The sequence below is a fragment of the Stigmatopora argus genome, chromosome 20, assembly GCF_051989625.1.
Source record: "Stigmatopora argus isolate UIUO_Sarg chromosome 20, RoL_Sarg_1.0, whole genome shotgun sequence".
Lineage (NCBI taxonomy): Eukaryota > Metazoa > Chordata > Actinopteri > Syngnathiformes > Syngnathidae > Stigmatopora > Stigmatopora argus.
Window position 1 is genome coordinate 2,703,285 of NC_135406.1, and position 25,460 is coordinate 2,728,744.

A 25,460-nucleotide genomic window follows, 5' to 3' on the forward strand; every position below is an offset into this window, starting at 1 on the left:
GTCAGCCCACTCAAAGTATGTCGAAGGAGGCGAAGGCGGCGAAGAGAGAGGAAGCAAAAACGCGGATGTCGGGCGGGCCTTGCTGCTAAGCTAAGTCAACAACCACACCGAGCGCCGCTTCCTAGTATCTTTTTGACCAACGCCAGATCCATCACCCACAAAATGGATGAGTTGGAACTTCGAATTGCTACCAACAGCTTTGTTAGGAACTGTAACATTATTCTCATCACGGAAACGTGGCTACACCCGCAAATCCCTGACGCTGCGGTATCGCTAGCTAGCCGAACGCTTTTTCGGAACGATCGTTCAAAGGAACTAACAGGCAAAAGCAGAGGAGGAGGACTTTGCTTGTTTATACATAATGAATGGTGTGGTGACAGTAGGATCATTGACATTCACTGTTCCCCGCACTTAGAGCTATTGGCAGTACGATGTAGGCCCTACTATCTACCGAGAGAGCTAACGGTCGTCATAGTAACGGCATTCTATATACCTCCAAATGCTAACGTCAACACGGCACTAAACCTCCTGCTAACGGCTGTACACAAACAATAGCTTGACCACCCCGATGAAGTCTTTATTGTTGCTGGTGACTTCAACAAAGCGTGTTTAAAGACTGTTCTACCTAAGTTTATCCAATATGTAAAATGTCACACGAGGGGAGACAAAACTCTTGACCATGTTTATTCTAACATCAAACATGCTTACAAAGCCACTTCCCTCCCTCACCTAGCTGGATCAGATCACCTCTGTCTAGCCCTCACCCCAACATACACTCCACTCCGGAGGCTAACAAGGCCACAAATAAAGACAATAAAAACTTGGCCCGAGGACGCCCTTTTTCAGCTGCAGGACTGTTTTTCCCGCACCAACTGGGAACTTTTCGAACACGACAACCTCCAGGACTATACGGACGCTTCCATTTTGGATCATTCAGAACTTACCCCAAGGAGAAGAAAAGCAAATTCGGAGCTAATTCCCGAATCCGATGATGACACGGCAAGCCCAACGCCCTTTTCTGGCCGGTCCGTGACAAGCCAAAACTATATTTTTTTTGGAAACAAAGCCCTCACAAAGAAGAAAAATGAGACACATCTTCCAAAATATATTATGTATACTTTTTGAATGATCTTTTAAATGTTAACGACTTTCCCAAAAATAAATTAGTGACATCGACGTCCAATCCATTTGGTCAGCAGCCCTCCCGCGGACCTCAGTTTCAAGCGGCGACCAATCACGTGTTTTTGAGCGAGGACCGCGTGCGATGGTGGCGAGCCAGCAAAACGAAAACTTTCTTGCAAATTCTTGACGCCTTTTTATTTCGTTTTCCACAAGTTCCACCGGTCGACTGGCAATCCGCCGACTTAAGTGTTTTCAAAACAATCTGCTTTTTTTATATCAAGGAATGTGAAAAGGGAGAGCAAAAACGTGTCGGTGTTTTGCTGTCACGAAAACCAACACGAGCAATATAACAGTCATATATGATAATTTATTAATGCTTACATGCTGTACATACATCGAAAAGATTTTTGGGGCTATTTTCATTTTAAAACAGTTCCTGACAAGAACCACAAAAAATGGAGTCATTTTACAAGTAAATATTGTTGACCATTAAAACAAACTGGTCATTTTTCAAGAAAACCAATCATATTTGAAGATTATACCATGATTATTATTGTTAAGTTAGTGGACAAATGTCATTTTACAAGATAAATAATTAATAGTAATAGTTATTTATTGGTGATTATTTGGAGATGAATTGTTGTCATATTGACTTTTTGTGAAGTAGCTGAAAAGTAGTACGTACGTGTCCTATTAGCATTTGTAGTGTTAGTTGGCTAATAACCACGGCAACAGCAGGAGACCGCATGCCGTGACCAGGCTGCTTTTGACGCTCGTTCCGCTTGAAACTTCTGTCAATCCAAAAGAGAAACAAATGTCAGTCAATTGCAGATGAACCGGAAGCGTAGCCCAGTCTTTTTTTGTTTTTTGTTTTGTTTTGTTCTACCGACAACTTACGTGCGCCGCCCACAACAATGGAAGAAGGGTCCACGTCGAAAGCCGTGATACTTGGCGCGGCGTCGATTAAAACCCGGGCGATGGCGTTGTTGTCGGGCACGGAGGTGGCGTTGAAACTCAAGTCCATGTTGTTGATGATGGAGCCGTTACTGATTGAAAGCAACCCGATTGTTAGTAGCTATTCACACTCATGGAGCTCTGGGACTTTGTGGAATGGCAACTGACCTGAATGAAACCACGGTCAAGAAGCGGAACGAAGAAAGACTTTGGTAGAAGACTTCAAGCTGCGGAAAGACCAGTAAAGTGGCGTCACTTTCAGGGGGGAAAAAATGAGACAAACATGGAAAATTGGAGCGTCTTCGTAGGATCGACGGTTTCCGTGCGCCACATGCCCAGTGAGTCCGAAGCCTCTCTCTTTGGGGAGCGCCACATTCTCCCTTTGAGTCAAACTTACCGTTCTCTTGATGAGGTCCGCTCTGTTGATGAATGCTGCCGAAGCCGGATCGGACAAGTCCTGGGTAAACTCCTCTCCCGCCGATCGGAAGGACAGTCGACGCGTGGCCAGAGCCACGGTCGTCGCCGGCACGGTCGTCGCCGGCACGACGGTTGTTGAAATCCTTTCTGTGAGCATCGATGGGGAAACCTTTAGTGGGGGAATTCACAAATGGATCAGGACCCGGTCAGCGCTAGCTTACCGGTGGCTGTTATGGAGTTGGAGTCGAAGTCCAGGGTGGAGTTTTCGCCATTCACGCCTTCTCTTAAGGTCGAGGCCACCTCGTCGGCTTGGGGAAGCGTTTCGTTGGACGCCGTTCTCCTGAACTCCACGTCCACATCCGCCACGACGTTATCCACTCGAGTCAGGGCTGAGCTGGGCCTGCATCGGTGACTCGTTAGCGACGGTTAGGCCGAGACCTTGACCTTGGTCCGGGGCCACCTTACCTGAAGCCCGTGACGACGCAGCGGCTGTACGCCCTGTACCTTCGTCTGTATATGACGTCGTACTGTGACGAGAAGGCGCGGGTGAGCCGCAGTGACCTCCGGCAATTGGCAAACGGGACTACTCACCACTAAGAAGATTTCCTGAGCGAGCTCACGGAATTGCACACTATTGGGGTTTGACAGCTCCTCTGTGAACGGTTGAACCAATACCGCGACGACAATGACCACAAGAGCTGGGCGGGGTACCGGGGTGGTGATGGTGGTGGTTGGGACCCGGGTGGTGGTTGGGACCCAGGTGGTGGTTGGAACCCGGGTGGTGGTTGGAACCCGGGTGGTGGTGGTGGTTGGAACCCGGGTGGTGGTGGTGGTTGGAACCCGGGTGGTGGTGGTGGTTGGAACCCGGGTGGTGGTGGTGGTTGGAACCCGGGTGGTGGTGGTGGTTGGAACCCGGGTGGTGGTGGTGGTTGGAACCCGGGTGGTGGTGGTCAGGACCCGGGTGGTGGTGGTGCCGGCGGTGGTGGACCCGGTGGTGCCGGCAGTGGTGGCCCCGGTGGTGGTGGTGGCAGCGGTGGTGGTGCCGGTGGTGGTGGGCCCGGCGGTGCCGGCAGTGGTGGTGCCGGCGGTGGTGCCGGCGGTGGTGGCCCCGGTGGTGGCAGGGGTTTTGGCGCCGGTTGTTGTGGGGGTGGTGGCCCCAGTGGTGGCCCCGGAGGTGGCCCCAGTGGTCACCCCGGTGGTGGCGCCGGTGGTGGCCACGGCAGTGGTAGCGCCGGTGGTGGCGGGGGTGGTGGCCCCGGTGGTGGCGGGGGTGGTGCCGGCGGTGGTGGCCCCGGTGGTGGCCCCGGTGGTGCCGGCGGTGGTGGCGGCGGTGGTGGCGGCGGTGGTGCCGGCGGTGGTGGCCCCGGTGGTGCCGGCGGTGGTGGCCCCGGTGGTGCCGGCGGTGGTGGCCCCGGTGGTGGCGGCGGTGGTGGTGGCCCCGGTGGTGGCCCCGGTGGTGGCCCCGGTGGTGGCCCCGGTGGTGGCCCCGGTGGTGGCGGCGGTGGTGCCGGCGGTGGTGCCGGCGGTGGTGGCCCCGGTGGTGCCGGCGGTGGTGCCGGCGGTGGTGCCGGCGGTGGTGGCCCCGGTGGTGGCAGGGGTTTTGGCGCCGGTTGTTGTGGGGGTGGTGGCCCCAGTGGTGGCCCCGGAGGTGGCCCCAGTGGTCACCCCGGTGGTGGCGCCGGTGGTGGCCACGGCAGTGGTAGCGCCGGTGGTGGCGGGGGTGGTGGCCCCGGTGGTGGCGGCGGTGGTGCCGGCGGTGGTGGCCGCGGTGGTGGCCGCGGTGGTGGCGGCGGTGGTGGCGGCGGTGGTGCCGGCGGTGGTGGCCCCGGTAGTGCCGGCGGTGGTGGCCCCGGTGGTGCCGGCGGTGGTGGCCCCGGTGGTGGCGGCGGTGGTGGTGGCCCCGGTGGTGGCCCCGGTGGTGGCCCCGGTGGTGCCGGCGGTGGTGCCGGCGCTTGTGCCGGCGGTGGTGCCGGCGGTGGTGGCCCCGGTGGTGCCGGCGGTGGTGGCGGCGGTGGTGCCGGCGGTGGTGGCCCCGGTGGTGCCGGCGGTGGTGGCCCCGGTGGTGCCGGCGGTGGTGGCCCCGGTGGTGGCGGCGGTGGTGGTGGCCCCGGTGGTGCCGGCGGTGGTGCCGGCGGTGGTGCCGGCGGTGGTGCCGGCGGTGGTGCCGGCGGTGGTGCCGGCGGTGGTGGCCCCGGTGGTGCCGGCGGTGGTGGCGGCGGTGGTGGCGGCGGTGGTGCCGGCGGTGGTGGCCCCGGTGGTGCCGGCGGTGGTGGCCCCGGTGGTGGCGGCGGTGGTGGTGGCCCCGGTGGTGGCCCCGGTGGTGGCCCCGGTGGTGGCCCCGGTGGTGCCGGCGGTGGTGCCGGCGCTTGTGCCGGCGGTGGTGCCGGCGGTGGTGGCCCCGGTGGTGCCGGCGGTGGTGGCGGCGGTGGTGCCGGCGGTGGTGCCGGCGGTGGTGGCCCCGGTGGTGGCGGCGGTGGTGGCCCCGGTGGTGCCGGCGGTGGTGGCCCCGGTGGTGCCGGCGGTGGTGCCGGCGGTGGTGCCGGCGGTGGTGCCGGCGGTGGTGCCGGCGGTGGTGGCCCCGGTGGTGCCGGCGGTGGTGGCGGCGGTGGTGGCGGCGGTGGTGCCGGCGGTGGTGGCCCCGGTGGTGCCGGCGGTGGTGGCCCCGGTGGTGGCGGCGGTGGTGGTGGCCCCGGTGGTGGCCCCGGTGGTGGCCCCGGTGGTGGCCCCGGTGGTGGCCCCGGTGGTGCCGGCGGTGGTGCCGGCGCTTGTGCCGGCGGTGGTGCCGGCGGTGGTGGCCCCGGTGGTGCCGGCGGTGGTGGCGGCGGTGGTGCCGGCGGTGGTGCCGGCGGTGGTGGCCCCGGTGGTGGCGGCGGTGGTGGCCCCGGTGGTGCCGGCGGTGGTGGCCCCGGTGGTGCCGGCGGTGGTGGCCCCGGTGGTGCCGGCGGTGGTGCCGGCAGTGGTGCCGGCGGTGGTGGCCCCGGTGGTGGCAGGGGTTTTGGCGCCGGTTGTTGTGGGGGTGGTGGCCCCAGTGGTGGCCCCGGAGGTGGCCCCAGTGGTCACCCCGGTGGTGGCGCCGGTGGTGGCGCCGGTGGTGGCGCCGGTGGTGGCCACTGCAGTGGTAGCGCCGGTGGTGGCGGCGGTGGTGGCCCCGGTGGTGCCGGCGGTGGTGGCCCCGGTGGTGCCGGCGGTGGTGGCCCCGGTGGTGCCGGCGGTGGTGGCCGCGGTGGTGGCCCCGGTGGTGGCGGCGGTGGTGGTGGCCCCGGTGGTGGCCCCGGTGGTGGCCCCAGTGGTGGCCCCGGTGGTGGCCCCGGTGGTGCCGGCGGTGGTGCCGGCGCTTGTGCCGGCGGTGGTGCCGGCGGTGGTGGCCCCGGTGGTGCCGGCGGTGGTGGCGGCGGTTGTGCCGGCGGTGGTGCCGGCGGTGGTGGCCCCGGTGGTGGCGGCGGTGGTGGCCCCGGTGGTGGCGGCGGTGGTGGTGGCCCCGGTGGTGGCCCCGGTGGTGGCCCCAGTGGTGGCCCCAGTGGTGGCCCCGGTGGTGCCGGCGGTGGTGCCGGCGGTGGTGCCGGCGCTTGTGCCGGCGGTGGTGCCGGCGGTGGTGGCCCCGGTGGTGCCGGCGGTGGTGGCGGCGGTGGTGCCGGCGGTGGTGCCGGCGGTGGTGCCGGCGGTGGTGGCCCCGGTGGTGGCGGCGGTGGTGGCCCCGGTGGTGGCGGCGGTGGTGGTGGCCCCGGTGGTGGCCCCGGTGGTGGCCCCGGTGGTGGCCCCGGTGGTGGCCCCGGTGGTGCCGGCGGTGGTGCCGGCGCTTGTGCCGGCGGTGGTGCCGGCGCTTGTGCCGGCGGTGGTGCCGGCGGTGGTGGCGGCGGTGGTGGCGGCGGTGGTGGCGGCGGTGGTGCCGGCGGTGGTGGCCCCGGTGGTGGCGGCGGTGGTGGCCCCGGTGGTGCCGGCGGTGGTGGCCCCGGTGGTGCCGGCGGTGGTGGCCCCGGTGGTGGCCCCGTTGGTGGGGCCGTCGGTGGGGCTGTCGATGGTCTCTGGAGAGATGGTGGCGGTGCCTTGAGAGAGATCAGTAGCGTACGTTCAATGAAGCGTCGAAGCATTTTCATTTTTGTGTAGGGGCCGAAATGTTGACTTTACCAAATAGCATCAGCAACGCTAGCACTGCTCCTCGACTCATTGTTTTTTCCCCCTTTTAACCTGCAAAATCATTCACAGGAACATGAATATCTTCATTCATATGTGCCGTCACTTATCAATCAAACTCAATTCCAATGACATTTTATTAAACTTTAACTCTGTCCTATACAGCATTTCAATCCAAATAATAAAAACTTTGTACAATATTAATCATTCAAGTCATTTCCCAATACGGGATGAATTTGTCTTTATCCGAAATTGTCCCTTTAATTGCAATTGAAATGAGATCTTTGGTTGAATACATTTCCAAGTCTTTTTATGGTACAGCGTGTAAAGTAACCACTACTTTGTCTCCGTTTCCAGGACGGAAAAAATAACAAATGAGGCTTGATTTCAATCACATCCTCAATGTTAGTCAATAAAGTTGCACTCACCTCTACTAGTTCCCAGATTCAATGAAATAGCTCTAAAAGAAATTCCAATTGCAATCAATGTTCATCAGAAATGAAGAATGACCTGAAAATCACTTGAAAACGAAAGGGGAAAAACTCACCTCCGTTAAGTTTAGATTGTTGTTGTTGATGTATTTTTATTGTTTTTTTTCTCCTATATTTTCATCATTTCATGCGTGCTTTTTGCCCAACCGCGGTGAAGCTCCTTCTTAAACCTTGCAGTATTCTCAATGACAAAAATGCCGATATGTGCGTATAATCTCTATATATATGTGTGTGTGTGTAAAAGGGGACGGTAGGTGAAGTGACGTAGTTCGATGGTATCGAGTGATGATTTGGGAGATGACAAAAGATATCAGAGTGCCCAAACCGCCCTCATCTTTGTCCACCTTCACGCCATCAGACAATGAGGCATGACACATTCTGCATACGACAACCCACTGGGCCGCATTTTTATCCAAATTTATTTTTAACTTTGACACACAGGCGGAAGAAAGGGGGGTGGGGGGTAATGGGCTTTTTGCAACTGGTTTTGGGAGCCTTGAGTCTTAAAAAAATAGGATTAAAATGACTCGGGTTAACGGCTACGATAGACGTCCAATTTACTCAAAGTGGGAGGGCTAGCAATCAAATAGATTTATCAATGTCAGCCAATGATTTCAATGTTCTCACTCGCTATCTGTTAGATTGTAAATCTTCACATTGTTACTTATTCAAGTGAATTAGAGCTGTAATTATTCTTTAGTATTGTCATTTTTTAGCCTTGATGTTCATGTTTTAATGTTGACATTTTTTTCTATACAGTGGTACCTCGATATACGATCTTAATCCGTTCCGGAACTGAGCTCGTAGGACGAGATTCTCGTAACTCGAGCGGACGTTTTCAATTGAAATGAATGGAAAACAAATTAATTCGTTCCAACTCTGAAAAAACACCAAAAACAGGATATTGGATTGGAAAAAATGTTTTATTTCTTCTAATTCGCCATCTATTGACAAAGTAACACATAACTAGTGGTTTAATAGTAATAAAATGTGTTTAATCTAACTAAAATTGGGCAGATTTCTCCGACGGGAGACAGAGACGTTTGGGGGCGTGGGGGCTTTGTCCGTTTTTTTTTTTCCACGACAACGCACTCGTAAACGGAACAAACAAATTTAAATTAACTTGGATTAATATATACAGACACACTCAAACATACGTTTAATGTAACTTTACTCAAAACTGAATTCTAATTTTGTTGTAATCTTTTGTTACCTTCGTTTTCCGGGTTGGCGGTTTGCCACGCCTCCGCCCTCACGTTCGCTATCCATGGACTGTTAGCTGTTGTACTATTGCCTTCAAAATATTCCCAAAATGATGCATACAAATGTCCTCACAATAGGATAACGCACGACCACTTGCCAACGATAAATAGTCTTTAAAGAACGATCGCGGGAGCTTCTTTCCTTAGAAAGAATAACAGGAAATACAATAGTTGAGCTTACCCACGTATTGATTGTGGGTAATTAAGTTTTATTCTGAGAAAGGTTGCCATTGCCTATGGCTGTTGTGTGCACGAGTGTACTTCATTACCCAGAAAGCCCTCTTTTTGCATGCGCATGCGCGTTGTGCGTTTCCTGGTCTTAGGAGAAACTCGTCTGAATTAATCGTTCCGTGCTCGTAGATATTGTTATACACGAACGATATGCAAAAAAAGACCTGGCTTGGTCGCATCACGAAATTTTGATCGCATGACGGGTGAATCATTCGATCAAAATTTCCGCCGTAAGACGAGAATTTTGTATGACGAGCGGTCGTATGACGAGGTACCACTGTATATATGTATACCAGTATATTAGTTTTATTTTCACATTAATTATTAGAGGGCGGTTCGTCGACCTCAGTTCTTATTTCCAAAATGTTGTTTGCAATTTTTTGTCCCACCACATGTTTCTAGCCAAATATACATTTAATAAGCAGGTAGGTCACATTTGATTTTGTGTGTGATAAAAGGAAAGATTTGTAGAAAATGGTGATCACGATGGTGCGGCGCCAACCACAAAAATGAAGGTGATACCAATTCCTGCTATAAAAAAGGACTTTTTCAGTGTCATAAAAGTCCTTGAAATTCACATTCCATTCATTCCAGATCATCAAAGTCTCCCCTGTTTTCTTTGGTCCATCCGTCATTTTGACGTCCAAAGTTGCGAGGAAAAACAATCGTTAGCCTCGGCCTATTTTTAGTCTGGTTTGACGCAAAACCAAACCAGTTGGTTTTTGAAAAGTATTTGTTGGCATTTTTTGCATGTCTGCCATAGTTTTTGGCCGTATGCTTTCAGATGAGCGTCCGATTAGTCCTTTGTTTTCCAACGGCGCGTGACGGACAAAAATTTTCCCCTGACGACACAAATATGTTTTACGTAAAAAAAATGGCCGGCGCTCTATCAATGTCTCCCATTTAACTCGTTTTGGCCAAAAAGCACGGATTCAACTGATTATGACAATATGCTTGTTCTCTCTTTAACCAGAAACAACGTTCGATTTTGGATTTCCAGAAAAACTGCACATTCAACATCACTCGTCTGCGATGCTGCCGATAGTTGCCAGAATTTCTTGCTGGACTTGAACGAGGAAGAACATTGAGATAAAAGCTTGTTTGGCACTGGCACGCTCACCCCAAGAAACGGAAACACAGACTAAATGAGAGTGAGTCCAAAAAAATGGAGGAAATCACAATGAATGACCTTGCAAATAATCCCCCCCCCCCCCCAAAAAAAAACGAAACAAAAGACCGATTCCCAACACCGTTCCTGTAGAAGCCCCACTGCCTAGTGGTCAGTTTGTGTACCGCAGCACCTTCTTCACACTTAAGCCTATCAAAGCTGCCCTTGTGTGTGTGCTGACTAATCTTCATCAGCACGGAGCATATTTTCCTTCCACACTTGTCCTACTCAGACTTTCTTCTATCTCCAAGTCCTTCTCCAAGGTGAGCCCATCCAGACAATTGCATTTTAGTCCTGGTTTTTATCTCTTATTTGTCCTTCCAGAAGTTACGTGCGCGCAAACGCGAGTCGCGCGCCATCATCCCCGCGCGCTAATCTCATTAACTGCGCCGTGAACGCTTGCATTGGATCGGAGGCGCTTTCGGTGGATTTTAGGCTGGCTTTGGGTTTGCGATGCTTCGCACGTAGACCAGAAATCCAGGAGGTAACCCAAGATCTGGTCCTTGGGGAAGGCCCCATGGCCCGAGTTTCACCGGCGAGCACGGAAAACATGGAGGACGGCGGGTGAGTTGCAAGGGGATTTTTTTTTCCAAGTTCCCCTCTCCTCGCTTTTGCTCCCGTTTCAGGTCCGCGGAACTTGTCGCAAACGTCAACAACAGCAACAACAACAAAGAGAAGTAACGCCCCGAGACGCGTCGACCCCACGTTGCTGGTCCACCTTTCACACCAATTCTCATTTTGCAGGGATGAGAAGAAGAAAAAAAAGAAGAAGAAAGACATGAAGCTGTAAGTAAGACGGGATGATCTCCTGACTGGCGACTTGACTCCAAGACTGGAAAAACCACTGAAAAGTGCTTCTTCGTCAAAGCTGATTTTGGTTTCCTTGACCCCAGGAAGAAGAAAGCTGAAGAGGAGGAGGAGAAGAAGAAGAAAGAGAAGGAGGAGGTGGACATGTAGGTTGATTGGGATGAAGGTGGTGGAGGGGTTCCAATATTTAGGACCCAAAATACCTCTGAATCCTTTTGCCTCACGTGCTAGTCCACGGGAGATCACGGCCGTAGACCCGGCGGGAAACACCTATTACCACTGGCTCTTCGTCATCACGGTTCCCGTCATGTACAACTGGACCTTCATCATCGCCAGGTGAGCCAGCCAGCCCGCCCCTCCCCGTCCCTCCCCGTCCGTCGTTGCCCATTTCTAAGGTGACGGCGCCGGCTCAGGGCGTGCTTCGAGGAACTTCAGACGGACTACTCACGCTACTGGTTCTTCTTGGACTTTGTCTGCGATTCCGTCTACGTGGCCGACATGGTCTTCAGAACCAGGACAGGTACGTGCGCACAATCCCCGGATCACGGACGTCCGTTGGCAACGCCGTTGGGCGCGGCGCGCAGGCTACTTGGAGCAGGGTCTCCTGGTCAAGGACGAGCAGAAGCTACGCGAGCGTTACACCAAGAGTTTGCAGTTCCGACTGGACGTTCTCTCCGTCGTCCCCACCGATGTTCTGTACGCCCAGCTGGGTCTCAACTACCCGGAGATCCGCCTCAACAGGCTATTGAGGTTCAACAGGTGGGCGCTCACGGACGGGGCGAAGGGGCAACGGGGTGCCCTCTCCTTCACAAGTAGGCTCCTCTTTTCAGGATGCTAGAGTTCTTCCAGAGGACCGAGACCAGAACCAACTACCCCAACGCGCTACGCATCTCCAACCTGGTTATGTACATTGTTATCATCATCCACTGGAATGCCTGCCTCTACTACTCATTCTCCAAGGCCATCGGTGGGCTAGCTAAAGCCAATCGTCAGCTAGCTAAAGCATCGGTTGACCCACCCGAGACCAAAGCAAGCGCCTGGTTCCTCCGCAGGTTTTGGCTCGGACAGGTTCGTTTACCCCGACCCGGCCAACCCGGAATTCGGCCGCCTGGTGCGGAAGTACGCCTACAGCATGTACTGGTCCACGCTGACGCTCACCACCATCGGAGAGACTCCGCCCCCCGTGGAGAACTCCGAGTACTTTTTTGTGGTCACCGATTTCCTGGTACGTAAGTAAACGGCCTCGGGCGCTCCGAGGCGCTCGGCGCTCACGTCCCGTTCGCCCCAGGTCGGCGTGCTGATCTTCGCCACCATCGTGGGTAACGTGGGCTCCATGATTACCAACATGAACGCCGCCCGAGCTAACTTTCAGGCTCGCATCGACGCCATCAAACAGTACATGAGCTTCCGAAAGGTCCGTGGCGAAAGGATCCCAGTCCCAGCGCAGTTGTCTTCAACCGAGGACCGTTTGCTGCCGCCCCAAAACAGGTAACCAAAGACCTAGAGAAACGCGTCATCAAGTGGTTCGACTTTCTGTGGACCAACAAGAAGGCGGTAGACGAGCGGGAAGTCCTCAAGTACCTTCCGGACAAGCTGAGGGCCGAAATTGCCATCAACGTGCACCTGGACACGCTCAAGAAGGTCAGTGACGGTTTCTCCACCTCCGACGGCTCGCCGGCCGGCGTTTGTTCTCCGTCAGAAATGGGTCCTCTTTTCTCGGCGGCTCAGGTGCGCATCTTCGCCGACTGCGAGGCCGGCCTGCTGGTGGAGCTGGTGCTGAAGCTGCAGCCGCAAGTCTACAGTCCCGGAGACTACATCTGCAAGAAGGGCGACATCGGGCGCGAGATGTACATCATCAAAGAGGGCAAGCTGGCCGTGGTGGCCGACGACGGCGTCACGCAGTTTGTGGTGCTCAGCGACGGCAGCTACTTTGGCGAGATCAGCATCCTGGCCATCAAAGGTGGGCGCCGAACCGGGGCCAAACCCCAGCCACCAGGTTTTCGCCGCCCTCGTCTCCAGCCATTGTTCCGCCTTCCTCGCCAACAGGCAGCAAAGCCGGAAACAGGCGAACGGCGAACATCCGTAGCATCGGTTACTCCGACCTCTTCTGCCTCTCCAAGGACGACCTGATGGAGGCTCTCACCGAGTACCCCGACGCCAAGGCCTTGTTAGAGGAGAAGGGGAGGCAGATCCTCATGAAAGACGGCCTGCTGGACCTGGAGGTACTCCCCCGCCGCCAACGCCACCCGCGCCACTTTAGCTCCCGCTAATTGTCTGGTTTTCCCCCCCTGTACGCAGGTGGCGGCGCAGGGCCCCGACCCCAAGGAGATCGAGGACAAGGTGGAGCGGATGGCGAGCACGCTGGACGGCCTGCAGACGCGCTACGCTCGGCTGCTGGCCGAGCACGAGGCCACGCACGGCAAGCTCAAACATCGAGTCAGCAAATTGGAGAAGAAGCTCCCCCTTCAGGCGGGCCAGGAGGCTCCTCCATTGCCGCTGCCGCCGTTGCCGGCCACTGGATGATCAACCATCATGTGTGTGTTCTTCACAACAAGGGACACTGACATCATGTTAACTGGAAGATGACTGCAGTAGGAGGTGTCAATTGCCATCACAAAGTAGAGGTCCGGTCCATTTTGTCTAGTGTCGCTTTGGAATTAGGTTTCAACCAAGTGACTAGTCGCTAACTGACTTGGGCTGACGTAGTGACAAACACCACTGAAGACACAAGAGATCCAGCTATGCTAGCTAGTACTGCAAGTGATTGAAAATGATAGTATGGCCCAGGGCGGGAGGCAAAAAAAACACTTAGAATTATGACAAATAGATCCCAATAGACATTAGCATGGCCCTCAATTGGCCCGCGGTGTGCAGGTTGGAGACCCCTATTTGGGGAAAGGAATTGGCGTGAGATTGAGAGTTTTGGTTCGCGTGTGATGCTGCATTGTTTTGGCCAGAGTGATGGGAATCATTTTAAACTCATTGGTTTAAAAAAAAACTTAACTATGAACAATACTTAGTCCTTACAATTTAAATTCAGGAAATACAACAACAACAATAAATAGTTGACATGCATGCATTTAGCATAAAAGCGAAACAATGTCATTTCAAAGTCCTGCATGATGGCCAAATCATAATAAAAGATGTTGAATGAACAGTCGCTTGCCACGTCGCACTGTTGCCGTTTATCTAGGGGCGATGGGATTTGTAGTCCTGCCATTCCTTGCATGCAGCTGTCAAAGGACTACAAATCCTTCCTTCTTTCCTTCCTCTTGTAACGTTGGCTCCGTGCAGCCGCAAGTTAGCAAGGTTTGTTTACCGGATTTAAATGCGTTTTCCCCCCGTCGTGCGACGCATTCCGACGACTGTATGTTTGTGTGCGGTATTATGAGCATCATGTAGCTTGTTAGTGCAGCTCGTCGTTGGCATACTAAGCTAGCCGGCTTGTTAGCATATGCTAACGCTCAACTGCAGCATTCCGTCGTCGTATTTGTACCTTTCTGTTTAAAACTAAAGTGTTAGTGTCATTGTGTAACACATGAGTACTTTTAGTTATATTTTGCGTATGTGCTCATTTATCGTTTTATTCAGAAGTACTCTAAACCAAGTGAACTTTAATATAATGTACGTACTTGTATAGCCATTTTTCATTCCTCCCAAATGCTTTGTTTTGCCACATGACTCACCTTCCCCTAATACTAAAATCACGATTTTATTCATTTAAGTCACACTGGAGTTTCCTGTCAACTTTTGTCATTCTTCCAGTTTGTAGAGAAATTGCAAAAAAAGAAATGTATTGTACTAAAGACACCCTCGTTTTTGTGCAGGAGATCAACGTTTTCCGGCTGACTGCCATGGAGCCGGCATGGCGACCACGGGGCAGGGGCCGTGGACGGAACCACGATGCTCCAGGAGAAAGACTGCGAGAGAGGCCGAACGGTGGCGGGGGAAGAGCCAGCGCCGTTGCGACGCTTCGGAACGATGTGCAACACGGTTAGCGCCACGCCAACCGTATATGGCTTTCCATCTTTCCATCGTGTGCCGACCCCACTCTCCCTTTCCTTTCACAGGCGTCTCCGGGGCCACCAAGTTTGAGGAAATCCAAAAGGCTGACCGAGCCGCCGCCGCCCGGCAGCTGGCGGGTCGCCTCGCCAGCTGCTCGTCCGAGGACGACGACGATGAGGATGACGATGAAGAGCGCAAGGATGCCCGTGTCCTGGAATCTACCTTCACTACATATGCCAACCATACTGGTGGGGATGTTCTCTAATCTTAAACTGACTTTTTCAGCAACCAATCATTCGTACGCTCTCCATGGTGCACGCAGGGGGTGACGTCACAGGGCTCCAAAGGACCAGTCAGTACGTCAGCGAGCTCTTGCAGTCCGGAGCGCTCACCTGCCTCATCTGCATCGCGTCCGTCAAGCGGACTCAAGCGGTGAGGAAGTGGGGGGACGGCCGGGGGGGCTTTCGCATCGCCGGCTCAACTTTCTTGACTTCCTGTAGGTGTGGAGCTGCGGCGGCTGCTTTTCCCTTTTCCATCTCCCGTGCATCCAGAAGTGGGCCAGGGACTCGGTCTTCCTGATCTGCTCGGCCACGGACGAAGATTTTGGGCGCAAGCAGCACCCGTGGCCGTGGTGAGTCCCACTGAAAAATTAGCATTAGCCATTAGCTTTACTATCACCCACTCGTACGCCGCTCCTCCACTTCCCACGTTCTCCTTCGCAGTCCCAAGTGTCGGGCGGAGTACCCCCACGCGGCCACCCCCAGCAGGTGAGCCGCCGCCGGCTCGCGACGGGACCGTGTTGCACCGCCCGGATGCCGCCATGGCTGGCTCGTCTTCAGGTACATGTGTTACTGCGGGAAGCTTCAGGATCCGCCCGCCGATCCCTGGTTGGCGCCTCACTCGTGCGGCGCCGTGTGTCACAAAGCGCTGAAGCCGTCCTGCGGGCACGCCTGTCTGTTGCTGTGTCACCCTGGTAACCGGGCGCACACGCCGAGTCTTTCCCGACGTGTCCCATCATCAGCTTGCGCCCGCCGCTCACGTTGCAGGTCCTTGCCCGCCGTGCCCAAAGATGGTGACCGTCTCCTGCCTGTGCGCCAAAGCCAAGGGTGTACCCCGCCGCTGTAGCAACAAGGTGCGCGAGATTGACCTTTTGGGAAGCACCCGCACCACCACACAATTCTTTTGGTTTTTTTCCAGGCCTGGTCATGCCAACAACCTTGTGGGAAGTTGTTGCCATGCCGACAGCACAAGTGTCTCCAGTCGTGTCATTCGGGTAAACGCGCGTCAAGTCGCACTGATGTCTTTTCCTACTTTCTCTTTCATTTCTGTCTTTATGTTTGTGTGTGAGACAGAGTGTTCGCCCTGCCTGAAAACCAGCATTCAGAAGTGCGTGTGTGGTCGGGAGAAAGCGCAGAGACCTTGCGCCGACCCCGAGTGGAAATGTCAACGGGTACGTAGCGGCCTGACTGGTAGTGGTGAGACCTGGTCTCCACGTGTGCCTTTTGGGTCTCGTGGGCACCAAAAATATCGAGGACGGCGGGCACCATGGCTGACTGAGCACACGTTCCTGTCCCTCAGGTGTGCGGAGGCGTCCTCTCTTGCGGACATCATACCTGCGAGCTGGTGTGTCACGACGGACGCTGCCCTCCGTGTCCCCGCTCCCTCAGCAGGACGTGTCCTTGCGGCAAGACGAGTGAGATGGATGTTGCTGTCTGTGTTTTTTTTCCAAGGGGGTCTAAATTTTGAATTGATTTGCGTCAGAGTCCAGTTTGCCTTGCACGGAGGAAGTGGCGCTGTGCGGCGATACGTGCGAACGCCCCCTGTCCTGCGGGAAGCACACCTGCTCCATGAGGTGTCACCGGGGGAGTTGCGACACCTGCCGACAGGTAACGGCGTCACTCGAGTTCACGTAAGCGTACGTTGACGTCACGCCGACCTTGTCTCAGGAGGTGACCAAGGAGTGCCGTTGCGGTAAATACCGCAAACTCATGGCGTGTCACAAAGAGTATTTGTGCGAGTCCAAGTGTTCCAAAAGCCGAAGCTGCCAGAAACATCCGTGCCGGAGGAAGGTCGGTCGCCGTCGCCATCTTAGTCGCGGTCACCTGCGAGCCGCGCTAAAGACTCTCCCGCTCTGGCTTTGCCCGTCAGTGTTGCCCCGGCAACTGTCCCCCGTGCGACCAGATCTGCGCTCGGACGCTGGGGTGTCGCAATCACAAATGCCCGTCGGTGTGTCACCAAGGTAACGTGCGTGGTGATGAGCCTACGTGCGGGCGCCTGACCAGTCTCCGCGCCCCGCCAGGAAGTTGTTATCCCTGTCCGGAGACGGTGGAGGTCAAGTGCTCGTGCGGCGTCACCTCCTGCACGGTGCCGTGCGGACGAGAGCGAAGCACCAAGCCTCCTCGCTGCAAGGAGCTCTGCAAGTACGCGCCGGCGTCCCGTCCGCGGCTAGCCCTGAGGCTCGGCTAATTCGCTGACGTTTGACGGCGACCTTAGATCGCCTCCTTCCTGCCACCACGAGTCCAGAGCTCGCCACCGCTGCCACGACGGGCCCTGCCCCCCTTGCACGCAGCCCTGCCTGCTGTCTCTGGTCGGCTGCGGGCACTCTTGCCCGCAGCCCTGCCACGACCGCGTGGTGCTCAAGTCGCAACAGGTACGGTTCCCCTGTCATCTTATCGGTCTTGAGTCCTGAGGCGTGGCCATCTTTGTTCCTCAGGTGCAGTTGTCCGGTCCCTGGGAGCAGCCGTCGGGCCCGGCGTTCGTGACCAAGGCCCTGCCCTGTCCGCCTTGTCGAGTGCCGCTACCGGTGTACGACACGCAAAAACAGCCCGCCGTACGTACTCGAGCGCCTCCGCCAAATTGACCCTCACTCTCTGTCTTGCAGGTCCTGTTTCGGAGAACACGAGGTGAGAAGGTTATACCTGGGCGCGCGTGCCCGCGACCTTGCCAACGCGGTGGCCATGTTGCTGCGCTGTCCAGGTGAGCGCCGTGCCATGCTGCCGCCCGGACCGCTTCTCCTGCCAACGAGCCTGCGGGCGACCTTTGAGCTGCGGTAACCACAAATGCGCCAGGGAGTGCCACCTGCTGGACGGCAGCGACAAGGTACGAGTGCGCCACCGTGACCAACGCGCGGGTAGAATATAAACGCGGACGTCCGGCCTCGCCAGTGCGACGACTGCGATGAAGGTTGCTCCAAGCCCCGGCCGGGCCCGTCCCCGTGCCCCCACGGCTGCCCGTTGCCATGTCACCGCGGCGACTGCCCCCCTTGCCGCCAGATGATCCGCCAACGTTGCCACTGCAAGATGAGCACGCTTTACGTGGAGTGCACGTGAGTCCGTGTCAATTAATAACCGTGTTGGGATTTGTATTTACTGATTTGCACAGCTTTTTTTAAAGGCCATTGCCTTATTTTTCGCAGCCGATAAATTTCTGTTTTCCCCCTTGTCAGGAAAATGATGGCGGCCGATGCGGAGACGGCGATGGCGCTGGGCTCCTGCAACAACCAATGTCCCAAAGAGGTCCTCCTCTTATTTGTAGTGTTACGGTTGGCTCCCGGTCTGGATGCCCTAAATGTGAGTTTTGTTGTCTTTTCTGCAGCTGAGTTGTGGTCATCGCTGCAAGCGGGCGTGTCATCCCGGAGAGTGTGACGCCGAATGTCACCAGAAGGTCAAGCTGCGATGTCCCTGCAGGAGGATCAAGAAGGTACGCAAACGACCGCCGCGCCTACCCGCCCGGCGCGGGCCTCGTTTTCACGTCGTGCGTCCGCGCAGGAGTTGGCGTGCTCGCGCTCGTCCGGCCGCGTTGTCGAGTGCGACGACGCCTGCGGCGAGCAGCAGAGGACAGTCAGCCGGCTGAAGGAGGCGGAGAAGAAAGCCGCCGAGGAAGAGGAACGGCGGCGACTTCAGGTGACCCCCCCCCAGTCGAGCCCCGTTTCCACTGCCGTGCCGCGCTAGGCTAACCGCGAGTGTGTCGGTCCGTCCAGGAGGAACTGGAGGCCTTCGCCAAACGCCGAGGGGGCCGTCGCCTTAAGAAACGAGGGCGCCAGGAGGAGGAAGACGCGGAGGACGGGAGCAGCCGGGCGGGGCGCTGGAGGTGCTTCGCATTGGTCTTGGTCCCGCTGGGCGGCGCCGCGCTCTCGCTCGCCGCTTACCTGCTCCTCGGCACGGCCGAAGACGCCGTGGGGGGGAGTATGTCGCGATGATGTCACGCTGGACGGCAGTCCAAACGCGTGCTTCTTGAAAACTTGACTAAAAGTTTGGAAATTAAATCATCGCGAGTAGATGTCCAATCCATTTCAACTGGGAGGGTGGCGCGAATGTTCGTTCGTTTGCTGCCCACCCTGCCTTCGAAATCGGACTGGACGTCCATCGATTTGAACCAAAATTGATCCAATCTGGGTTAAAGTGACAAAGTCGCCAACAGAGGGCGCCGCCGCACCTTTTTCTAGTTGACACGCATTGCAAACGTATGTAAAAGGTGCTAAACAGGCTGAAAGTGAGAAATTGAAGAATTTGACATGAATTTGGTTGTGGTCACTCATTTGGTGGGATGGGGAGGGGATTCCAATAGTCCTGATTATTCTGCGGACCTGGAAAGGTCTTGGAATAATTCAAGTCTTGTAATAAAAGTCACTTGTTGTTCAATGAAATGTCCCTCGAGTTTTTGTCTTTTGGAGTATACCTCAAAAGTAATAGGCTGCCGTGGCGTCCGTGATGTGCGTGCGTCACGTGCCCGGCGGGGGAGAGAGGACAAAGAAGCCAGGGAGGGAGGAGGCGGGCCTCGCAGCCCCTCCAGCCTTCATTTGGCGCGTTCCGCCGGCAGAGGAAGGTCATGCGCTCGTGGCCGCGTCGCACCTCGGGCGCGGGAACCACCCACGCCGTGAGTACACGTTCGCCTCTCGCTTTCCAAATGGGAAGCCCAAGCGACTCGGGACTCGCCTTAATTGCCTCACGTGACTCGCCCAGACGTCGCGGCGGGGGACGGGGCGAGACGTCTGGCCGCGCTGACCAACCCGTGGTCGGCGGGCGGTTCCATTTTCCGTTCCACTCGACATCTCGGCCTTCGTTGGTCGCGTTTTGGGACAACTCGGTTGGGCGACGCGGAGACTCGGACAATGACTTGTTTTTAATTTGCCCGTTGCGTCTCTCTCTCCAGGCTACCGGCGGCGTCGCCGAAAGCACCATGGGCGAGGAGCCGCGTCCCGCCAAGCCACGGACGTGCGGCCGCCCGCTGCTGCTTTGCCTGCTGCTTCCTGTCGCCGCCCTGCTGGGAGGCGCGGGACTGGCGCTCGCCCTCGCCGGTATTGGCACGCGCAAACGTCTCCGGGGGACCCCGAAAGTGTCGTGTCTCCGTGACAACCGGGGGTGACGTCCAGTCGGTAGCGTGGGGAGGGCCTGCGGGAATGTCAAATATTTACAAGGGCCGTAAAACATCACGTCAAGCTCTTTTTGGGGGGGGGCGGCGACCTTGAAACGACTTTGATGCGAACGTTCCCGCGATAGTGACTGGAAACAACACTTGAGAGGGAAAGCTGTTGTTATTATTAGCTGGCATGTGTAACGGGGGGTCGCCATGGTAACCGGATCCTCCGACGCTATTCATAGACGTGCGCACTCGTGTATTTATAAAGCGTAGCCAATCGCAAGGCGCCTTGACCGCACGCACGAGCTGAACTTGGAAAAACTGTTTGTTTGTTTTTCTTTGCCCTCAGGTGTGATCGGCGGCGGCGGCGACGGCGTCTCGGATTCCAGCCCCCTCCCTTCGCCGGAGCCCATGGCTGACCGGGAAGCCGGTTACCGTGGAAACACTACAAGCTCCTCCCTCTCGGCGGTGGCGTCCCAGGCGCCGCCCACTCTCCCGGCCATCACGGTGGCGGGTTTGTTGACATCGGTCTCCTCCTTGAGCGCCACCTGGCTGACCGGGGCCACCTCTGCGCCGGATGCGGGTGAGGCGGGCAACCGAAAGTTTGGACGCGGACGGACAATGTCACAAAATGTACTGTTTTTGTTGTTGTTTTCCGTTTGCGACACGTTAGGGGGCTGTCAGCTCCTGGCCGAGCCTCAGTGCCAGATGTTAGCCTACAACCAAACGTGGCTGTCGTCCGCCTCTGCCGTGGTCAAAAGCTCGGAGGTGGCCATGTTGCTAAGGTAACCACAGGTGGGCGTCGTCCCGCGGCGCTCCGGAGGTGAAGCGCTGGGCGTTTGCGTCGCAGGTTCTTTAGCTACTTGAGCCGACTGTCGTGCTACAAGCACATCATGCTGTTCGGCTGCTCTCTGGCGCTGCCGCGCTGTTTCCACGACGAAGATGCCGACGTCCACCGCAGGTAGATGCTCCGTTCGGCCCCGCCCTGGAATTTTGGCTCAAGCCCTTGCCCGTAGGTGGGTGGAGTTGCCCTGCGCGTCCTTCTGCGAGGCGGCCCGGGAAGGCTGCGAGCCGGTCCTGCAGATGTTCAACGCTTCCTGGCCCGACTTCTTGCGCTGCTCTCGCTTCGCCAACGCCAGCTCGCCGCCCTCCGCGACCACTCCCGCCTGCTACACGCCGCGACAGGCCGTGGGCAAACCTTGTGAGGAAGACGCCAGAGTGGGGCGACGTGCGGAGGTCTTGACTTTTCTCCTTTTGCCCGACAGCGTCGTGCGGCGGCGGCAAGGACGACTTCATGTGCGCCACGGGGAATTGCGTCCCTCGGAAGCTGGTGTGCAACGGCCACAACGATTGCGACGATTGGAGCGACGAGGCGCACTGTGGTAAAGACGCGTGTTCGAATGTTTCCAAGGCCTCACCGTCGTCACCCGGCCACCTTCTTTCAGTGTGTTCAGACGCGCAGTTCCGCTGCTCGACGGGCCGCTGCCTGCCGCCGCTTCTGCTGTGCGACGGCTACGACGACTGCGGCGACCTCAGCGACGAGCTGGGCTGCGGTGAGCCTCCGTCTGATTTTTGCCGTCCCGCCGGGTCCCCCTAGAAAGGACCTTTTCCCCTCGCTCTCAGAATGCGACGCGCGGCGGGAGCACCGCTGCGGCGACGGACGCTGCGTGTCCCGGGATTGGCTGTGCGACGGGGACCACGACTGTCTGGACAAGAGCGATGAGCTCAACTGCTGTGAGTGGCTAGCCCGGCGGGCGACGACTCGCGCCGTGGGAACGACTCACCCGCACGTGTTTGCGCAGCCTGCGGCAGCCAGGGTCTTTGGGAGTGCCGCAACGGTCAGTGTATCCCCCCGACGTTCCGTTGCGACGGAGAGGACGACTGCAAGGACGGCAGCGACGAAGACCGTTGTGCGCGCGAGCAGGGTGAGACGTCCGCCCGGCAACGCCCGCCTTTGTGTCGGGGTTACTTTCTCCGTGCCCACCGGCCTGTTTGTCTGTTGCAGCCCCGGCCGCCTGCCCCCCGTCTCAACCGGGGTGCGCCTCCACTTCCTGCCACCCAGGACACCACAACTGCAGTAAGTCTCGGGGAGCCGGAGAACGGCGGTCCCTTGCACGTTTCCCTTTTCCAACTGGTGCGTTTCCGCCAGCCGGCTGCGAGCCCATCAGCTTGGAACTGTGTATGAACCTCCCTTACAACCTGACGCGCTTCCCCAACTTCCTGGGTCACGTGTCGCAGCGGGAGAGCGCCGTGTCGTGGGAGTCGTCGCTCTTCCCGGCGCTGGTGCAGACGGGCTGCTACCAGTACCTCATGTTTTACGCCTGCACGCTGCTCGTGCCCAAGTGCGACCCCGTCGGCCTGGGGACCGTACCGCCCTGCAGGTCAGTGCCCGGGTGATAGTTAGCGCAGTCATGTAGACCGCCGTAGCGCCCAAAAATCTCTAGAATTGCATCCCGTCGCGCGCCCACACCATGACCACCCCCATCGCCCCGCAGGTCTCTGTGTCGCACGGCCAAGGAGAAGTGCGAATTGGTGCTGGGCATCGTGGGATTGCAGTGGCCCGACGACTCGGACTGCGCCCAGTTTCCCCAAGAGGGCGGCGACCTCCCCTGCCTTCTTCCCGAGGCGGGCGTCGACGGTGCGTTCGCACAAACGCCGGACGGTACTCGGCGAGAGCTCCGCTAATTTCCTCGCCGTGCCCAAAGAGTGCTCCCCCAGCCACTTCAAGTGCCGTTCGGGACGCTGCGTCCTGGGCAGCAAGCGCTGCGACGGACTGGCCGACTGCGAGGACCGGAGCGACGAAGACCACTGCGGTGAGACCCCGCGGGTGGGCACTTGACGGCAATTCCAAAAGAAAACATTCAGTACGCGAACGGTGTGGCCTTTGACCACGTCCAATCAGGCTGTACTGAGCGCGCTCTGTGGGAGTGTCCCGTCAGCGGCGTCTGCATCGAGAGCGGCATGATCTGCGACGGATTCCCGGATTGCCCCCTGCTGGCCGACGAGGTCAACTGCTGTGAGTTGGGGCCCGTCCCAAGTTAACTTGTCTTAAACTTTTGCTTCTGACCGAGTGTGCATCGCTAACTGGTCTTCCACCCTCGGTACTAGTTGTATCCCACAGGCCTTCCCTTGACTTTTCAGCTCTTTTGTTGTGACACGATGATAGCCAAGTGCGGCGACAACGAGTTGGCGTGCAACAATCACGAGTGCGTGCACAGGACGCTGTGGTGCGACGGGAAGAAACACTGCGGAGACGCCTCCGACGAGTGGGACTGTGGTAAGCTTGTCTCGCAATGCAAACACACGCCTGCCGGCACGCGCGTGCGTCTCACCGACCTCCGCCTTGTCGCGTGGAGTTTCCCTCAACCCGTCGTCGGGTTCCGTCATGACCGTGTGGAGGACGGCCGACAGCTATCACGTGTGCGCCGACGAGTGGAACCAGCAGCTCAGCGAGCTGACGTGCGACCAGCTGGGACTAGGGTAAGGTCAGTAGCGCGCACGCACGGACACGGGGATGCACGTGCGCGGCGTTCCGTGACGGCCGCGCCGTCCCCGCAGGGTCCCCGCCTCGGATTCCGCCGTACCCGAGCCGGGAGCTCCGACCGGCCGTCGTCGCTGGTTACACGTTCATCCCCAGTGGAACGACAGGAAAGGCTCCGCCCTGCAGGCGCGCCTGGAGAAGAGGAGGTGTGCGGGGGGAAGTCGTCTCGGGCGCGGGCTAACGGGCTAATGCTAACACAAGACGTGTACCCTGTGGCAGTCACTCGTGTCATTCCGGGAGAAGGGTGGCCCTGTCCTGCGTCCGAGACGGTGAGTTCATGGCGGTCGGAGTTGGCAACGGCCAATTGTCCCCCCTGTGTCGGGCAGATTGCGGTCTGCGCCCGTGGGTGGACGCCCGGCCCTCCAGACGCAAGAGGATCTTGGGAGGGCGCGTGGCTCGCCAGGGGGCGTGGCCCTGGCAGTGCTCGCTGCAGAGCGGGCTGAGCGGTCACGTGTGCGGCTGCGTTCTCGTCGGCAGGAAGTGGGCCTTGACGGTGGCGCACTGCTTCGAGGGGTGAGTTCCAACTTTTAGGTTCTAGGTCAAGTGTCCTTTCTAGGCTAGTGACTCTACCTGATTTGGTTCCAGGTTTAGAAGTCGAAATTAGCATTGCTACTTGTGTGTGTGTGTGTGTAGGAGAGAGAAGGCCCAGCTGTGGAAGGTCCTGGTGGGTCTCAACAACTTGGACCATCCGGGCGAGCACAGTCAGAGACGCAGCGTGCGGGCCATCACCGTGCACCCGCGCTACAACCGGGCCGTGGTGGACTACGACATCAGCGTGGTGGAATTGGACTCGGAGGTGAGCCGCCCCGCCCGCCACGCGTCTTGGCCTGGATGGTGCCCCTCCCTTCCTACCTCCAGGTGGAGGAGACCGCCTGGGTGCGACCCGTGTGCCTTCCCGGACCCGAGCAGATCCCCACTCCGGACACGTACTGCTACATCACGGGATGGGGTCACATGGGCAACAGAAGTAAGTCCGGCCGCCAGACCGGAACGGCCGTGGCTCGTCTGTGAGACGCGTGCCGCCCGCTTGGTCCTCAGTGCCCTTCAAGCTGCAGGAAGGACAGGTCCGGATCATCTCCGTGTCTCAGTGCCAGTCCTACTTCGACATGAAGACCATCACGGCCAGAATGCTTTGCGCCGGCTACGAGGCCGGGACCGTGGACTCCTGCATGGTAAGAATCAATTTCAAAGTTGGAGCTCCCGAGTCTCGTCTCCTCCGTTGGGAAAAGTCTCGTGTCTGTCGCCGCCGCTTTCTCCAGGGCGACAGCGGCGGTCCTCTGGTTTGCGAGGAGTCGCCCGGGGGCCGCTGGACCTTGTTCGGCCTGACGTCGTGGGGCAGCGTGTGCTTCAGCAAGGTCCTGGGACCCGGCGTCTACAGCAACGTCAGTCACTTCACGCCGTGGATACGCCGGCAGATCTTCCTGCGCACCTACCTGCCCGACTGACGTGCCCGACCCGACCCCCTCGACCCAGACGGAGGTAGCGACGTCGTACCGTTAGCCTTTGGAAGCCTTCCTTTATATCCTCGATGTTAAAAGTTACAGTCCTCGTACTCGTAGTACACTCAAGTGAGTCGCCTAGATTAAGCAAAACGATTTTTCCACATCGTGTGACCCGGAAGGTCACGTTAGAAGGCTAAAAACGTCGACTTCCCTCCGTGGCGGCCATTTTAACGACCCCTCGGGTCTGCTCATTCCTTCACGTGCACATTCCCGCTAGTCGTCAGTTGGAAGAGTTGCTCCGAGAGTATTTTTCTACGCCTTTTTTTTTTTTACATCACGTGTGTGTACGGGAGCGTGTTTCTCTGTGATGTCACTTCTCTCTTTGCCGTAGTCGAGACCTGGAAGAAAGGAATGTTTTTTCTTTTTGTCCTCAATAAAGCTGCGTACACTTGCGCCCTCGGCGTCTATTTGTTTTTCTATCCGAGAATATTTACGCAGCGAGACGAGGAGTGAGATGGATAAAGGAACCAC

The 25,460-nt window shown here is 57.5% G+C and overlaps 4 protein-coding genes and 1 long non-coding RNA gene across 14 annotated transcripts in view; 4 read left to right on the forward strand and 1 right to left on the reverse strand.

Annotated features, from left to right (window-relative positions):
- Window positions 1-9,815, forward strand: part of LOC144065715 (uncharacterized) — a 76,214-nt gene extending 66,399 nt beyond the window's left edge. For both annotated transcript variants that reach the window (XR_013297270.1, XR_013297273.1), the window contains one exon: window positions 9,582-9,815. This is a non-coding gene — a long non-coding RNA (uncharacterized LOC144065715). The remainder of the gene's footprint in view (window positions 1-9,581) is intronic.
- On the reverse strand, window positions 1,470-7,331 carry LOC144065697 (uncharacterized). 2 transcript variants are annotated; one of them, XM_077588691.1, is made up of 11 exons: window positions 7,172-7,331; window positions 7,053-7,084; window positions 6,619-6,678; window positions 6,429-6,536; window positions 3,085-6,173; window positions 2,959-3,020; window positions 2,715-2,893; window positions 2,474-2,640; window positions 2,245-2,303; window positions 2,020-2,168; window positions 1,470-1,913 (listed from the first exon to the last, which is right to left on the reverse strand). In XM_077588691.1, the coding sequence occupies exons 3-11, from the start codon at window positions 6,656-6,658 to the stop codon at window positions 1,831-1,833; spliced, it is 3,936 nt and encodes a 1,311-aa protein (XP_077444817.1). In that variant the 5' UTR covers window positions 6,659-6,678; window positions 7,053-7,084; window positions 7,172-7,331; the 3' UTR covers window positions 1,470-1,830. The 2 variants fall into 2 exon arrangements, with proteins under 2 accessions (XP_077444817.1, XP_077444816.1); XM_077588690.1 differs by having other exon boundaries at window positions 3,085-6,536.
- Window positions 9,816-9,866: 51 nt separating the features above from the next.
- Window positions 9,867-13,743, forward strand: cnga1b (cyclic nucleotide gated channel subunit alpha 1b). The gene is made up of 15 exons (XM_077588718.1): window positions 9,867-10,039; window positions 10,101-10,340; window positions 10,403-10,453; window positions 10,521-10,562; window positions 10,670-10,729; window positions 10,815-10,919; window positions 10,997-11,103; window positions 11,168-11,342; window positions 11,414-11,550; window positions 11,636-11,808; window positions 11,872-11,997; window positions 12,072-12,224; window positions 12,312-12,543; window positions 12,630-12,805; window positions 12,882-13,743. Exons 2-15 carry the CDS (start codon window positions 10,294-10,296, stop codon window positions 13,104-13,106), a joined length of 1,809 nt encoding a protein of 602 aa, XP_077444844.1. The 5' UTR covers window positions 9,867-10,039; window positions 10,101-10,293; the 3' UTR covers window positions 13,107-13,743.
- nfxl1 (nuclear transcription factor, X-box binding-like 1) lies at window positions 13,734-19,222 on the forward strand. The gene is made up of 24 exons (XM_077588708.1): window positions 13,734-13,892; window positions 14,411-14,576; window positions 14,654-14,836; window positions 14,911-15,020; window positions 15,089-15,219; window positions 15,311-15,355; window positions 15,428-15,561; window positions 15,635-15,720; window positions 15,786-15,861; window positions 15,941-16,038; window positions 16,167-16,281; window positions 16,350-16,474; window positions 16,535-16,657; window positions 16,737-16,827; window positions 16,888-17,008; window positions 17,082-17,238; window positions 17,302-17,393; window positions 17,470-17,491; window positions 17,565-17,687; window positions 17,753-17,913; window positions 18,034-18,103; window positions 18,183-18,287; window positions 18,356-18,490; window positions 18,568-19,222. Exons 1-24 carry the CDS (start codon window positions 13,734-13,736, stop codon window positions 18,784-18,786), a joined length of 2,847 nt encoding a protein of 948 aa, XP_077444834.1. The 3' UTR covers window positions 18,787-19,222.
- Window positions 19,223-19,324: 102 nt separating this feature from the next.
- Window positions 19,325-25,382, forward strand: corin (corin, serine peptidase). 8 transcript variants are annotated; one of them, XM_077588703.1, is made up of 23 exons: window positions 19,474-19,884; window positions 20,296-20,529; window positions 20,620-20,731; window positions 20,797-20,907; window positions 20,963-21,147; window positions 21,212-21,328; window positions 21,392-21,499; window positions 21,570-21,680; window positions 21,749-21,871; window positions 21,952-22,023; window positions 22,096-22,327; window positions 22,442-22,584; window positions 22,652-22,759; window positions 22,849-22,962; window positions 23,113-23,223; window positions 23,303-23,426; window positions 23,505-23,633; window positions 23,707-23,756; window positions 23,814-24,000; window positions 24,121-24,283; window positions 24,346-24,454; window positions 24,526-24,659; window positions 24,747-25,382. In XM_077588703.1, the coding sequence occupies exons 1-23, from the start codon at window positions 19,494-19,496 to the stop codon at window positions 24,930-24,932; spliced, it is 3,354 nt and encodes a 1,117-aa protein (XP_077444829.1). In that variant the 5' UTR covers window positions 19,474-19,493; the 3' UTR covers window positions 24,933-25,382. The 8 variants fall into 8 exon arrangements, with proteins under 8 accessions (XP_077444830.1, XP_077444829.1, XP_077444828.1 ...); XM_077588704.1 differs by adding an exon at window positions 19,325-19,463 and having other exon boundaries at window positions 19,740-19,896; window positions 23,113-23,431; window positions 23,707-24,000; XM_077588702.1 differs by having other exon boundaries at window positions 19,474-19,896; window positions 21,952-22,327.
- Window positions 25,383-25,460: the final 78 nt, after the last annotated feature.